Source organism: Mobula birostris, chromosome 9 (assembly GCF_030028105.1).
Source record: "Mobula birostris isolate sMobBir1 chromosome 9, sMobBir1.hap1, whole genome shotgun sequence".
In the NCBI taxonomy this organism is placed as follows: domain Eukaryota; kingdom Metazoa; phylum Chordata; class Chondrichthyes; order Myliobatiformes; family Myliobatidae; genus Mobula; species Mobula birostris.
The window spans coordinates 68,353,061-68,368,838 of record NC_092378.1 but is presented as its reverse complement, the minus strand read 5'-3'; the positions used below and the strand labels follow the sequence as shown (position 1 = coordinate 68,368,838).

At 45.7% G+C, this 15,778-nt stretch overlaps 1 protein-coding gene across 4 annotated transcripts in view; it reads right to left on the bottom strand.

Moving 5' to 3' along the window:
* nav3 (neuron navigator 3) overlaps positions 1-15,778 on the bottom strand; it is a 548,130-nt gene that overhangs the window by 385,418 nt on the left and 146,934 nt on the right. The window contains exon 6 of one of the 4 annotated variants that reach the window (XM_072268225.1): positions 14,091-14,159. The exons of the other annotated variants lie outside the window; for them this stretch is intronic. Coding sequence (XP_072124326.1) covers positions 14,091-14,159 — 69 coding nt within the window. The remainder of the gene's footprint in view (positions 1-14,090; positions 14,160-15,778) is intronic. 4 annotated transcript variants of the gene reach the window in all.

Here is a 15,778-nt window from a genome sequence, read left to right as displayed (position 1 = left end):
CCCCCATCTCCCCCCCCCCCCGCCTCTAGAGGGAGTCAATGAACTCATTGCAACTACTGATGAACTAGGCCAGCCAGTTAGAGAACAATTGTAAGGTTCAGGCTACAGGTCAGAAGAAGATCTCTTGGTCACAGAGATGTAGAGTATGGAAAGAACAGGCCCTTCAAGCCGGCTTATCCATGCTAACCAAGAAACCAATCTAACCCAGTTCAATTTGCATCTGTTTGACCCAAATCCTCTTTAACCTTTCCTATTCATATACCTCTCTAAGTACCTTCCAAATATTAATGTACCGTCCCTGTCTCAAACACTCCCTCATTCCGTATACCCACGATGTGAAGAAGTTATCTCTGAAGTTCCTATTAAATCTTCCCTCTTTTACACTTGCACTCTCTAGTTCTTGATTCCCCAACACTGGAGGAAATACTGTGTGCATTCATCTTGTCTACAGAAAAGGAAAGTGAAGGTGCACAGCAGGTATAGGCAAGTAGGAACACATGGGGTGCTTGTGGAGTACAAGAAATGCAAGGGAACACTTAGGAAAGAAATCAGGAAGGCTAAAAGAAGGCATAAAGTTCCTCCAGCAGACAAGGTGAAGGAGAAATCCAGGGGCTCCTACAGATATGTTAAGAGCAAAAGGATTGCAAGGGACAAAACAGGTCCTCTGGAAGATCAGAATGGTAATCCATGTGTGGAGCCAAAACCAATGGGGGAGATCTTAAATGCCTTCTTTGTATCTGTATTTACTTGGGAGACGAATACAGTCTATAAAAGAGAGGCAAAGCGACATCAATTGCAGTTGCCTCCTATAGGGACTAAAGGAACACCTTGTCAAGCCCTGAAGATTTATCCAACCTGATTTGCCTCAGGGTAGCAAACAGAGGAGGCAACTGCAGAAATTGGCAGGAGCCTACCAGAGATATTTAAACCATCCTTAGCAACAGGTGAGGTACCGGAGGATTGGAGGATAGCCAATGTTGTTCCGCTGTTTAAAAAAGGCTCTAAACACAAACTAGGCAATTATTGGCCATCAGATGTGGGAAAGTTGTAAGTTATTCTAACGGAGCAGATATATAAGTATTTGGATAGACGTGGACTGATGATGGATAGTCAGCAGGGCTTTGTGCATTGGTCATGTCTAACCAATGACAAAGTTTTTCAAGGAAGTTATCAGGAAAGTGGATGAAGGCAAGGCAGTGGATATTGTCTACATGGACTTTAGTAAGGCACTTGACAAGGTCCGGCATGGGAGGTTGGTCAAGAAGTTTCAGGTGCTCAGCATTCAGGTAAATTGGATTAGACGTTGGCTTTGTGGAGAGCCAGAGAATGGTAGTACAGGGTTGCTTCTCTGACTGGAGGCCTGTGACTAATGGTGTAATAATGTGGTTAACTGGATGAGCAAATTTGTGCATGACACCAAGATTGGAGGTATAGTGGACAGTGAGGAAGCCTATCGTGGATTGCTGAAGGATCTGCATCAGCTGGAAAAATGGGCTGAAAAATAGTTGAAGGAATTTAATGCAAACAAGCACGAGGTTTTCATGCAGACAAGTGCTTTGTAAGACCAACCAGGGCACTGAGGAGTATAGCAGAACAAAGGGATCTGGGAATACAGGTCCATAATTCGTTGAAAGAGGTGTCACAGGTAGATAGGGTTGTTAAGAAAGCTTTTGGCACATTGGCCTTGGCCTTCATAAATCAATGTACTGAGTACAGGAGATGGGATGTTATGTTGAAGTTGCATAAGATGATGGTGAAGTCTAACCTGGAGTACTGTGTACAGCTTTGGTCACCTACCTACAGTAAAGATGTAAATAAGTTTGAAACCGTGTACAGAGAAAATTTACAAGGATATTGCCAGGTCTGGAGGATCTGTGTTATAAGGAAAGATTGAATAGGTTAAGATAGTATTCTTCAGAACGTAGTAGACTGAGAGGGGATTTGATCAAGACATACAAAATAGGATAGGGTAAATGCAAGCAGGCTTTTTCCACTGAGGTTGGGTGAGACTACAACCAGAGGTCATGGGGTAAGGTTGAAAGGTGAAAAGTTTAAGGGGAACATGAGGGGAAACTTCTTCACTCAGAGAGTGTGAGAGTGTGGATGAGCTGCCAGCACATGCGGTTCATGAGAGATTGATTTCAACATTTAAGAGAAGTTTGGATGGGTGTATGGACAGTAGGGATATGGAGAGCTATGCTGCTGGTGCAGGTTGATGGGGGTAGGCAGTTGAATAGGTTTTGACATGGTCTAGAGGGGCCAAAAGGGCCTGTTTCTGTGTTGTATTTCTCGATGACTCTATGTTCTAAATTAGCCATGTTGGGATAGTGAAGTAGACTTGATGGCCAAATTGCCTAATTCTGGTCTTATGGTCTTGCGGCCTGAGACAGCAGCCAGAAGTGAATGAGGAGGGATGTAAGTTGACTGGCGGTTGGAGGGGGGAGTAAAGGTGGACTACATCATGCCTTTTGTATAGAGCCCTCAAGTGTCCTGAACAATCAATGCTTCTGAAAGTGACGTTCTCATGACTGGTCACGAAGCAACTCCTTTCACTTCTTTTACGTCTTCTGTTTATTTCAGATGTGGCTCTGCTACTGTTGGAGCCCGTTATCTACAGTCTGGCAGCGTGCTTTCAGGCCGATCAGGTGATCTGGCACTTTGCTCTCTCCGAGATGGTTCCACGAGGTTGTGAAGAAAGCTTGCGTCCTGGAGGCCCAGAAGCCTGGAGACAGGGCACGAGCCTATGATCAATTCCCTCTCGTGCCAATTTCGCCCATTAAAGTGCCCAGGTAGATTGAAACCATCGAGGTGGGTGCGGAGGGCGATCGAGTATGCAGTGCTGTCTATCAGGTTCTTGCTCGCTGCCACCGAAAGAGGGTACCTGCGTGTGCCAATCTCTCACTCGGTGGCGTCTGCACGTGCCAATCTCTCACTTCCTCTTGCTTGCTGCTCCCGAGGGAAGGTCCTTGCATTCGAGTGATCTCTCTCTCTCTCTCTCCCCCTTGATGCTGTCGGAAATTGCTGCTGGAGGAAGGTTTAATCAGCGTTGCTGTCATAGTCCGGTCCATGAAATCCGTATTCCAGTTCACGGTCTGGTCCATCGACCCTTGCTCCAGGTTTTCCTATCTACCCTGTTTCTGTCTTTGTTGAGCTCTAATTGAGTCAGCTGATGCTCGTTGGGGCTGGCTGCTTAAATACCTTCAGAGACCAGGGTGTGGCTGCTGGATTGTTCTTATCCTTACTCCTTGTATCCCTTGCTCTGCCTTCTGTTTCCTCGCCTGAAGCCCTGCCTTGTCTTGCCGGTAACTCTTGCCTCACCTCAAGTCTCTAGCCTCCAGCCTCGCCTCACCTCAACTCTCCAGCCTCCAGCCTTCAGCCTCGCCTCTAGTCTCAAGTCTCCAGCCACCAGCCTCGCCTCTAGTCTCAAGTCTCCAGCCACCAGCCTCGCCTCTAGTCTCAAGTCTCAAGTCTCAAGCCTTCAGCATCCAGCCTTGCTTCTAGGCTCAAGTCTCAAGCCTCTAGCCTCGCCTCTAGTTTCAAGTCTCAAGTCTCAAGCCTCCAGCCTCTAGCCTCGTCTCTAGTCTCAAGCCTTCAGCCTCGCCTCTAGTCTCAAGTCTCCAGCCTCCTGCCAAGCCTCACCTCGTCTCTTGCCTAGCCTCAAACCTGTAGACTCCAGCCTCTAGCCTCTTGCCAAGCCAAGCCAAGTCTCTAGCCTCAAGCCTCTTGCAAAGCCAAGCCAAGTCTCTAGCCTCTAGCTTCTAGCCTGAAGACTCCAGCCTCATCCTGCCTGCCTGCCAAGCCTCGTCCTTGCCTAGTTCTGGGGTCCGAGCTAGAGGCAAGACCCAGGTACTGGATCCTTGTCCAGTCTCTGGCTCGGAGTCCAAGCCCGGGCTCCTAGCTCTCTTGTTCAGTCCTGTTCCAGGTTCCTGGTTTTCCTGTCCATGTCCTTGCCATCGCCCTGTATCTTAGTCCTGTCCCTAGTCCTTCAGTGTCTGTGTCTTGCACTTGGGTCCGTTCCCAGCTGCGCCCAATGACAGCTGCATTTTTTTGTTGTTGCTATTTTCCCGTTGATTTTGAATGGTGGCAGCCTGCAGCTAATGCACACAGCTGAAATGAAATATCCCTTTTGATTTTGTGTTTCATATTCTGTGTTTTCGCTCATTGTTCGCTGCTGTTTGCGCAATTTGTTTTTTTGTGCATGTAGGGGGTGGGGGAGGTTGATATTTTTTCTATGATTCTTCTGTGGCTGCCTGTGGGGAAGATGAATCTCGGGGTTACTAACTGCATTCATTTGATAATAAAAGTACTTTGAATCCTCCTTTCCCCCTTCCCCCTTCTTTCTCAGTCCTGAAGAATGCTCTCAGCCCGGAACGTTGACTGTCTGTTCATTTCCATAGATGCTGCCTGACCTGCTGAGTTCCTCCAACATTTTGGGTGTGTTGCTTTGAATCCTTCGAATTAGAGGTAGGGTGTAAGACATCTTAACGAAGGAGGGAGAGGGTCAGGAGAATGATTCCAGAGCACCGGCCTTTGTCATCTGAAGGCATACACTAATGACAGATGAAAATCAGGGTTGAGTTTTTAATCCTAACCTTAACCGTAACGTAAGTTCACGACAGGCTCAACAGTGATTTTCCAGAAGGTGACTGCAAAGCTGGAGACCAAAGTTGGCCTGTCCTTTGGTTGGAGGTCTGCGTATGTGCGTGGGAGGATGTAGGAAGGGAGGAACTGGGCTTGCTTCGCTGTTTGTGCTTTCTTGCTTGGTACATTCTGTTTTCATCTACCTCCTACCTAAGATCCACAAATCTGACTGTCTGGGTAGGCCTATTGTCTCTGTCTGCTCCTGCCCCACTGAACCCATGTCCTCATACCTCAACTGCATTCTGTCCCTCTTGGTGCAGTCCCTTCCCACCTACACCCACAACACTTCTCATGCTCTCAATCTCCTCACTGACTTTCAATTCCCTGGCACTGACCGCTTCATTCTCACTATAGATGTCCAGTCCCTATACACTTCAAGAAGGCCTTAAAGATCTCCACTTCTTTCTCACTAAAAAAAAATCAACCAGTTCCTCTCCATCACCATCCTCCTCCAAATGGCAGAACTGGTCATCACCCCCTAACAATTTTACCTTCTGCTCCTCCCACGTTTTCCAGTCTCTAGGGGTAGTCATGGGTACCCACAGGAGCCCCAGCTCTGCTTGCCTCTTCACTGGCTATGCAGAACAGTCCATGTTCCAAGCCTTTCCTGGTTATGCTCCTCAGCTCTTTCTCTGCTACGATGATGACTGCATTGGTGCTGTTTCATGCACCCATGCTAAGCTTGTTAATTTCATGAACTTTGCCCTTAAATTCACTTGGTTGATTTCTCACACCTCCCTCCCCTTTCTCGATCTCTCTGACTCTATCTCTGGAGACAAACTGTCAATCTCTTTTATAAATCTACCAATTCCCACAGTTGTGTAGACAATACCTCTTCCCATCCTGTTTCTTGTTTAAAAAAAAATTTCCCTTTTCTCAGTTCCTTCATCTCCACCACATCTGTTCTCAGGATGTGGCTTTCCTTTGCAGGATATCAGAGATGTGCTTCCTCTTCAAAGGATAGCGTTTCTCTTCCTCCACCACAGATGCTGCCCTCACCTGCATCTCCTCCATTTCCCGGACATCCACACTCACCCCAGCTTTCCGCCGCCTTCGCAGTGAAAGGGTTCCACTTGTCCTTACCCATCACCCCATGAGCCGCCACATTCAATCCATCATCCTCCACGACTTCCGCCTTCTCCAAACATACTTTTACGTTCCCTCCTCCTTATTCTGCAGGGATTGCTCCCTCTGTGATTCCCTTGTCCATTCATCCTCCCCCACTAATCTCCCACCCAACACTTATCCCAGCAAGTGGTCAAAGTGCTACACCTGCCCGTTCACCTCCATTCAGAACCCCAAGCAGTCCTTCCAGGTGAGGCAACACTTCACCTGCGAATCTGCTGGGTTAGTTTATTGTGTCCCGTGCTCCCGATGTGGGCTCCTCTACATTGGTGAGACCCATCGTAAATTGGGGGACCGTTTTGTCAAGCACCTCTGTTCTATCCGCCAAAAATGGAACTTCCTGGTGGCCAAACATTCCCATTCCTGTTAAAACATGTTGGTCCATGGCCTCATCTTATGCCAAGATGACGCCACCTTCAAAGTGGGGGAGCAACATCTTATATTCCATCCAATCTGATGTCATGAACATCGATTTCTCCTTCTATTCCCCACTCTGTCCTCTTGCCTCTTCTCACCTGCCTATCACCTCTTCCACTGTCCCCTCCTCCTTCCCTTTCTCCTGTGGTCCACTCTCCTCCACTGTCAGATTCCATCCTCTCCAGCCCTTTACCTTTCTCACCCACCTGACTTCCCCTACCACCTTCGAGCTTGTCCTCCTTCCCCTCCCCTTTTCATTCTGGCCTCTTTCCCCTTTCTTTCCGGTCCTGAAGGAGGGCCTTGGTCCAAAACATCGACTGTTTATTCACTTCCATGGACATTGCATCTTGTGTGTTTTGCTTCTGTTTTCTTGTGCTCTGCGTTGTTCTGCTGAGTATGGTGGGCACGCTGTGCTGGCGCCAGAATGCGTGGCGACACTTGCGGGTTGCCCCCAGCACACCCTTCGGTTGTGTTGGTTGTTCAGTGCATGTTTCAGTGTACGTGTGATGAACGAATCTGAATCTGGTAACTGGATCAATAATTGGTAATCAGTTTATTATTGTCACGTATACCAAGGTAGAGTGAGCAGCTTTGTTTTGCACACAGTCTGTTCAGATCATTTCATTACATCAGCACGTTGCGGTAGAGCAAGGGAAAAGGAATACTTGATGTTGGAATTACCCAGAATTCATGGGGCGGCAACAAGGGTCAAGTTGGATTGATTGCAATATTGTTTCAAAGAGTCTAGCACAACAGCCCACACAACCTCCTGCTATGTTGGAATTTGTTGTATCTGTGATTTCTCAAAGCCTTGGGAAGCAAAATCTGTCGGCTGAGTTGTGCATTTTTCAAGCTGGGACCACCGCAAAGTTGCTTGAAGGCAGAGAGCCAGGGCCTCTGGGGGAAAGCTGTGCAGTATGTGAAAGGACAAAAAAAAATCAGGCTTCCGGGAGCGAGAGAGGTCTGACTCGGGTACTGAGCATTGCATCTAGCCCAGCGCTGCAAGGCTGTCCTGCAGAAATGACCTGATGACCAGGCCAGAGTCTGGTCCCCAGGCAAGTGGAGGTCACACAGATGCAGAAATCGGTTCCCCGAACTTAATAGGTCTTTCCACACAAATACCAGGCACGTACCAAAAGCACAGCCCTCAGCATTGTTAAGGGTCCCTCCTATCTGTCCCACAATCTCTCTGACCTCCTGCAGAGTCAGAAGGTATTGCAGTATAAGAACAGAAGATTTCTGAACACCCTGCTACCAATATCAATGAGAGCACGAGTAGCATTATACCGTTGTATATTTAAATGTATTTTTTTGTGTGGCATATGATTGTTTGCTATCCTGAATGTGCTGTGTATGTTTTGCCTCTTGGCCCCAGAGGAACACTGATTTGTTCGGCTGTACCCGCGTATAAGTAAATAAACTTCTACAACTATGTGTCGTATGTGCACTTTATGTCAACTTGCACATCTACACAATTTTATTATCTGTTAATAATATTGTGCTGATATTACTTTATGTGATGTATATGGACTGTGTTTTGCACCTTGGTCCCAGATAAAAATAGTTTCATTTAACTGTATACAGTACATGTTTACGATTGAATGGCAATAAATTTAAAGTTGAATCAGTGTCAGGCAGGGTTATACATACACAACAGGATGTGATTAATCACAGCGTTATAACTACACTACACTGATGTGCAAACTCATTAATATCTCTTTGATCATAAATCAATGTCAAATACTTTACTCTTTTGTATTTTAAACACTTCAACTACAAAACACCACTTTCGTCATGTAATTTAGGAGCTTAATTTTTATTTATTGATACAGCACGGTTCCCTCTCGGCCCAACATGCCTGCACTGCCAATCACACTCATGTGACATATTAACCTCCTAACCCATGTGTTTTTGGAATGTGGGAGGAAACTAGAGCATGTAGAGGAAACCCACACCGTCACGGGCAGAACATGTGAACTCCTGATAGACAGCAGTGGAATCAAACTTGGGTTACTGATAATGTTATAATGTTACACTAACTGCTACACTACCACGCCATCCAATATTAAATACTTCTGTGCGGAAGAGGGTTGTCAACTATCAAGCTTTGGCCGGTGATTAATCTCAGATTGGCTCTACAAGCAATTTATGGGAGGGAATTTGGAACATCGTAAACCAAATTGGGGTGTAAAACTCTTTTGTCTTAATTGGGTGAAGGACGTCCCAAATGATATGACAATTACAATCACCAATTCATCCTGTAACTTCTACAACTGTGTTACTGAAATGGGCATGCTGGCTCCTCCCAGTGAGGGAGGAAGGAGGGCAATGTGGTTGGAGGGAGGTTCAAGTTCCTGGTTGTCAACATCTCTGAAGATACACCCTGGGCTTGACATATTGATGCAATTACGAAGAAGACACCAATGGCGATATTTCATTGGGAGTCTGAGGAGACCTGGTACGTCACCAAGGGCTCTAGCAAATTTCTACAGATGTACTGTGGAGATCATTCTAATGAACTGCATCACTGCCTGGTCCTGTGAAGGGTCTCAGCCAAAACTGTTGACAGTTTATTCATTTCTGTAGATGCTGCCTGACCTGGTGAGTTCCTCCAGCATTTATTCTGGTACGGAGATTCCACCGCACAGTATCAGGAAACGCTGCAGAGGATTATAGACTCAGCCAGCTGCATCATGGGCAGTAGCCTCCCCAGCATCGAGGACGTCTTCAACAGGTGATGTCTCAAGGATCACTAAGGACCCTCACCATCCAGGACATGTTATCTTCTCATTACTACCATCAGGGAGGAGGCACAGGAGCCTGAAGGCAAACATTCAATTACTTAGGAACAGCTCCTTCCCCTCTGCTATCAGCTTTTTGAGCAGACAACGAACCCATGAACACTACCTCAATATTTTCTCACATTTTGCACTATTTATTTAATTATTATATTTCTTATTGTATCTTATAGTAACTTTTTTGTATTGCATGGTACTGCTGCCACAAAACGACAAATTTCATGACATGCCAATGATCCTGATCTTGATTCTGGGAGGAGTGACATCTGCTGTCAGATGTGACGGAAGAGAGATGACTTGATAGAGGTGTACAAAGTGCTAAGAGGTGTAGATTGAGTGGGTAGCTAGAGACTTTTCCCAGGGCGAAAGTGGCTAATACAAGAGGGGTGTGGTGATTGGTAGTAAGCGTAGGGAGGATGTCAGAGGTAAATGCTTTACACTGGTAGGAGTGACGATTGGCCTGCCAGGGTGGTGGTAGAGGCAGATACATGAGGTACATCTAAGAAACTCTTAGAAAGGCACATGGATGACAGAAAAACGGAGGACTAGGTAGGAGGGAAGGGTTAGATTGATCTTAAGAGTAGATTAAAATGTCGGCCCAACACTGTTGGCCAAAAGGCCTGTATCGTGCCATAATGGTCTATGTTCTACCTCCTGAAACCTGTCCAATCAGAAATGGTGAGGCCCATGAGAGCTACTCAACCTAACCACGAAGCCCACCCTCACACTCCCCTCTGAAGTTTGGTTCATCACCACAGCCTCACCTAAAATAGTGGTGATGGGATTAATTTACAAATAAAAAATCTCTTGGTTCTTCTCAACTTCCAGATGAAGGGGTATGTGACCAGCGAAACTAGTTACAAACTATCATACAATCAGTCCATTCAGCCTGTGTCCACGCTGGTTGAAAAGGAGATATCTGATCTACTCCCATTTCCCAGATCTCAGTCCATAGCAAGCCACAGTCCTGCAAGTGCTCGACCAGAGATGTTTTAAACACGGTGATGGTTGCTGCCTCAGCCGCCCTTTCAGGCAGTGTTCCAGACCCACCATAAAATGTCCCTCAACACCATCACTCCTCACCAATTTTTATCGACACACTACTGGAAGCATTCTATCAGGATGCATCACAGCTAGGTACGGGAACTGCTCTGCCCACGATCGCAAGGAGCAATGGAGAGTTGTGGACACAGCTCAGCACATCACAGAAAGCAGACTCCCCTCTATGGACTCTGCCCACACTTCTCCTCGTTGGAGGCTGCAGATACTGGAATCTGGAGCAGCAAGCAAACTGCTGGAGGAACTCTGTGGGTCAAGGAACATCTGGGTGGAGGGAAAGAGCTGTCAACTGAGGTTGTAAGTCTGCCTCAGGGCTGAGTGAAGAAGGGAGACGGTCAGTGAGAGAGGCCAGTGGGTCATCGGCAGCCTTAGGAGGAGTGTAAGATAAACGACAGGTTCTGATAGGGAGGGGAGCTGCCTGTCATCTTTCACTCCGCTTCAGTCCACCAATCGTCCCAGTCTCCTGTCTCATCACTCCTCCTCCTCTTTATACTCATCTTGTCGCAGGGCTTCCACCCAGAACATCAACAATTCCTTTCTTCCCACCTTCCTTCGTCGTTCTTAGTCAGAAAGTATAGGGTTAAGTGTGGAGCCTTATAAGGGGAGGGAACGTCGACTCAGACTATGAGAGGCCTGCGTTGGGCATTTGGAAGTCTGTGTGGGGCGCCACTCCTCGCACAGACCCTAGAGCAATGTGTGATTAAGTGCCTTGCTCAAGGGCACAAACACGCTGCCACAGCTGAGGCTCAAACTAGCGACCTTGAGATCACTAGACGAACTCCTTAACCACTTGGCCACGTGCCCAACACCTTATAAGACGACTACGAAATGCAGTGGATACAACCCAGTCCATCACAGAGAAAGCCCTCCCCACTATTGAGCACATCTACATGGAGAGCTGTCACAGGAATTCAGTATCCACCACCCAGGCCATGCTCTCTTCTCACCGCTACTATCAGTAGGAAGTCCCACACCACCATGTTTGGGAACAGTTACTGCCTTCCACCATAAGGCTCTTGAACAAGCGTGAATAACTTCACTCACCTCAGCTCTGAACTGATTTTACACTCATTTGCAAGGATTCCTGGGCTAAAGTTAACATTTATTTACTTATTTATAGTATTTATTATTACTCTTGTATCTGCAGTTTTATCAGTTTTTGTTGTGTGTAGTTTTTCACAGAAACATAGAAATCTACAGCACATTACAGGCCCTTCGGCCCACAATATTGTGCCGACCATGTAACCTACTCTAGAAACTGTCTAGAATTTCCCTATTGCATAGCTCTCTATTTTTTAAGCTCCATGTATCTATCCAAGAGTCCCTTCATCAAATCTTCTATTGTATTTCTTTGTTTTACTGTGAATGCCAGTAAGAAAATGTAACTCAGGGTAGTACATGGTGACATACATGTACTTAGATAGTAAATTTCCTGTGAACTTTGAATGACTATAAACAAGCTCCAGCCTTTTAAGTCACTTCCATTAAATGCACTGGTATTAACAAACAGTGGTGAGTTTAGAAATCACAAGGTACAGCTGAGTAAACCAGGACCGTTATCTATTTCAACAGTGCACTGTGGGGAGCCACTTGACACAAGTGGTGTGGAAACTGATGACATATTTATACAGACTCTCAAAGAGAACATGTTTGTAGGTATATCCAGTCAAGACAGGGGAAGAGCAGACACGGGGCGTTCCCATTTGTAAAATACTGAGAGGCTACATGTTAAATGTTACCGCATGTGTGTGTCGACAGGGTGAAGGGCAGGACGATCAGTCATGGCATGTTCAAAGTCAGAGTAAAGTGCATTATCGGAGTACATGCCTCACCTTACACAACCCTGGGATTCTTTTTCCTGCGGGCATACTTAGCAACTCTGTAGAACAGTAACTGTAAACAAGATCAATGAACAACAAGCTGTGCAAATGTAAATATAAATAAATAGTGTTGTATAAAATAAATAAATTGTAAGTGTGACTCTAGAGCCCTCTACAAGCTGTAAGGAAAGGGTGGAAAAAGTAGCAGGCACAAGGAGACATTGAACAAACCTGTGCTGTTTTCACTGGAGGCTGAGGGGAGATCTGAGTGAACGTAGAACAGCACAGTGCAGGCCCTTTGGGCCGTGATGTGTGCTGACCTTTTAACCTATCCCACGATCAATCTAACCCTTCCCTCCTAGATAGGCCTCCAGTTTTCTATCATCCATGTACCTTTCTAAAAGTCTCTTCAATGTCTCTGAAATATCTTTAATGTATCTGCCTCTACAGCCACCACTGACAACAAGTTCTATGCACTCTTCCCTCTGTGTCAAATATCCTACCTCTGATATCCTCCCTAGGCTTTCCTCCAATCACCATAAAATTATGCCCCCTTTCCACTCAGGAAACAAAGTCTTTGGCTGTCCACTCAACCTACGTATCTTTTCATCTTATACACCTCCATCAAGTCACCTCTCATCCTTCTTCTGGTCCAAAGAGAAAGGCCCTGGCTCGGTCAACATAAGACATGCAAGTTATGAGAGGCATAGATAGGGTAAGTGGTCAGAATATTTCTCCCCGTGTGGAAATGTGAAATACCAGAGGACATGGGTTTGGGGGCTGGGGTAAGAGAAGTTTAAAGGAGATGTGCAGGACAAGATTTCTTTACGCAGAGAGGGGTGTGTGCCTAGAGAAAATGGCCAAGGATAGAGGTGGATACAGATACAACAGCAGCATTTCGGAGCCTGTCAGACAGACAAATGAATGTACAGGGTATGGAGGGAGATGGATCAGTACCAACAGGAGAATATAGAATATACTGTATAGAATATGGAACATTATAACACAGTACAGGCCCTTTGGCCCACAATGTTGTGCCATACTGTTAACCTACTACAAGATCAACCTAACCCTTTCCTCCTACATAACCCTCCATTTTTCTATCATCATATGCTTATCTAAGAGGATCTGCCTCTACCCCTACCGCCACCCCGGCAGTGCGTTACATGTACTTTCCATTCTCTGTGGAAAAAACTACCTCCAACGTACATAAGCATTTTGATTGGGACAATAATTTGTTTTTAACATATTGGGTAAAATTCACTATAGAACTCATAAATTTATATGAATTTATATTAAGTAAGGAGGTGGGTCTCAATTTAACATTTCATCAGAAACTCACCACGTCAAGCCTAGACCTGCTTTAGTTTGTCATCACGCTAAGGCTTTATTAGGCATTGGTCAGTCCACACTTGCAGCAGTTTTAGGCCTTGTATCCAGTAAAGGACATGCTGGCATTGGAGAGGGTACAGAAGAGGTTCATGAGAATGATACCAGGAATGAAAGGGTTAACATATGAGGAACGTTTGATGGCTCTGAGCCTGTACTTATTTGAGTTTAAATGAATGAGAGGGGATTTCATTGAAGCCTATCGAATATTGAAAGACCTGGATAGGGTGGACATGGAGAGGATGCTTCCTATAGTGGGAGAGACTAGGATGAGAGGACACAACCCCAGAGTAGAAAGATATTCCTTTGGAACAGAGATGAGGAATTTCTTTAGCCAGAGGATGGTGAACCTGTGGAATTCATTGCCACAAACGGCTGTGGAGGCCAAGTCTACATATATTAAAAGCAGATGTTGATAGGTTATTGATTAATCAGGGTGTCAAAGGTAATGGGGAGAAGGCAGAAGAATGGGATTGAGAGGGATGATAAGTCAGCCATGATGGAATGATGGAGCAGAATCAGTAGGCTGAATGACCTAATTCTGCTCCTATATCATTATGTTCGGCACAGACTGTGTGGGCCGAAGGGCCTGTTCTTATGCTGTACTGTTCTGCATTCAACTTATTGTTGAGTAGCACCTCCCATAAGGTGATTCCTAGTTATAATTATAGTTATAGGTTATAGGTTTCTCTTCTAAGGTCCCTTCTGTTAAAACTCTCATTCCCTTCATAATTTTATAATTCTCCAAAAAAAAACACCACCAGCCAATCCAGGCTCTCCTCATAACTAAAATACCATCCATGCAAACTGAGTAGGCATTGGATAAGAATTACCAGCTGACCTGGTAGACTTTTTCTGATTGGCTGCACTTCCAGCATGTTTGGACTGATGTGTCTGTCCAGCTACCAAACTGTATAACAGAAGAGAAGAGGGAGAGAAGCACATAGAAGAGAAAAAATTACACATAATCTGAACCGAAACATGTCAGACTGATTAAAAAAGAATTAAGAGCACAACAGCAATGCATAAATGGTTAAGACAGACATGATAATGAATATTGATGGGAAGAGAGATCTAGGCACGCTGGTGTATGAAAAAACACAGCCTCACTTGGCTTTCCTACCCCATTACCCCAAGATCACCCTGTGTAGGAGAGAAATTGTTAAACTGGAAAGGGTGCAAAGAATCATGCCAGGACTCTGAGGGGTGGGGGATTACTGTTAGACAGTCTAGGACTTCAGAATCATTGTGAAATCTGCTGTTTTATGGCAGCAGTTCCGTGCAAGGCATAATACTATAAATTACAATAAGAGTAAATATAAAATAAATGAACAGTGCAAAAAGAGAGCAAGAAAGTGTGTCGTAGAGTCCTACAGCACAGAAATAGGACCTTCAGCCCATCTTGTCCGTGCTGAACTACTATTCCGCCTTGTCCTATCAACCCATTGTGGAACCAGAGCCCTCCATATCCCTCACATCCATGAACGTATCCAAACTTCTCTTAAATGTTCAAATCGAAACCACATCCACCTCTCCCACTGGCTGCATGTTCCACACTCTCACCACCCTCTGAGTGAAGAAATCCCCTCTCATATTCCCTTTGAATATGGTTGGTAAGTGTGGAAACTATAGGGGGGGGGATGAAGAGAGTGTGAAACTAGCAAAGAGAGTTGGAAAACAGAGAATGTGGAACTAGCAGAGGGAGGGAAAGAGGGAGTGTAGGAAGGGTAGAGGGTGAAGGTGGGAATGTGGAAACTAGATGGAGGGGAAGGAGAGAATATGGATACTGTAGAGGGAGGGGAAGGAGGAAATGTGGAAACTGTAGAGGGACAGGAAGAAAGTAATGTGGAAACTAGAGGGAGGGGAAGGAGGGAATGTGGAAACCGTAGAGGGAGGAGAAGGAGAGTGTCACCGTGATTCCCATTGTTTCTCCTTTTCTCCATCTTTGGTTGGATATTTTCCCATTTCCTCAATTCTTAATTGATCCCATTGATCCGGAGTGAGAACAGAGGGGATTTCCGAGGACCACAAGACACTAAGAAGCTTTTCTCTAGACTGAAGGGTTGAGAGACTAGGAAACATCCCATCAAAGGAGACACCGAGCGGCAAGGACAGGCATGCAGTTTCCCACTCACACCAGCAGAGGGTGCCCTAGTCCAGCTTGTTCACAATTGGTGCTTTGAATAATTTTACAAATTGCACAACTTATGATTACAATTTAAACTGGCCACAAATCATAGAGTCATAGCACACCACAGCACACAAACAGGCCCTTTGGCCCATCTAGTCCATGTCAAGCTATTATATTGTCCAGTCCCATCGACCTGCACCTGGACCATAGCTCGCCACATCCCTCCCATCCATGTAATAAGACCATGAGACACAGGAGCAGAATTAGGCCATTCAGCCCTTTGAGTCTGCTTTCCTATTTCATCATGGCTGATCCATTTCCCTCTCAATCCCAATCCCCTGCCTTCTTCCCATGACCTTTCATGCCCTGACTAGTCAAGAACCTATCAACCTCTAACG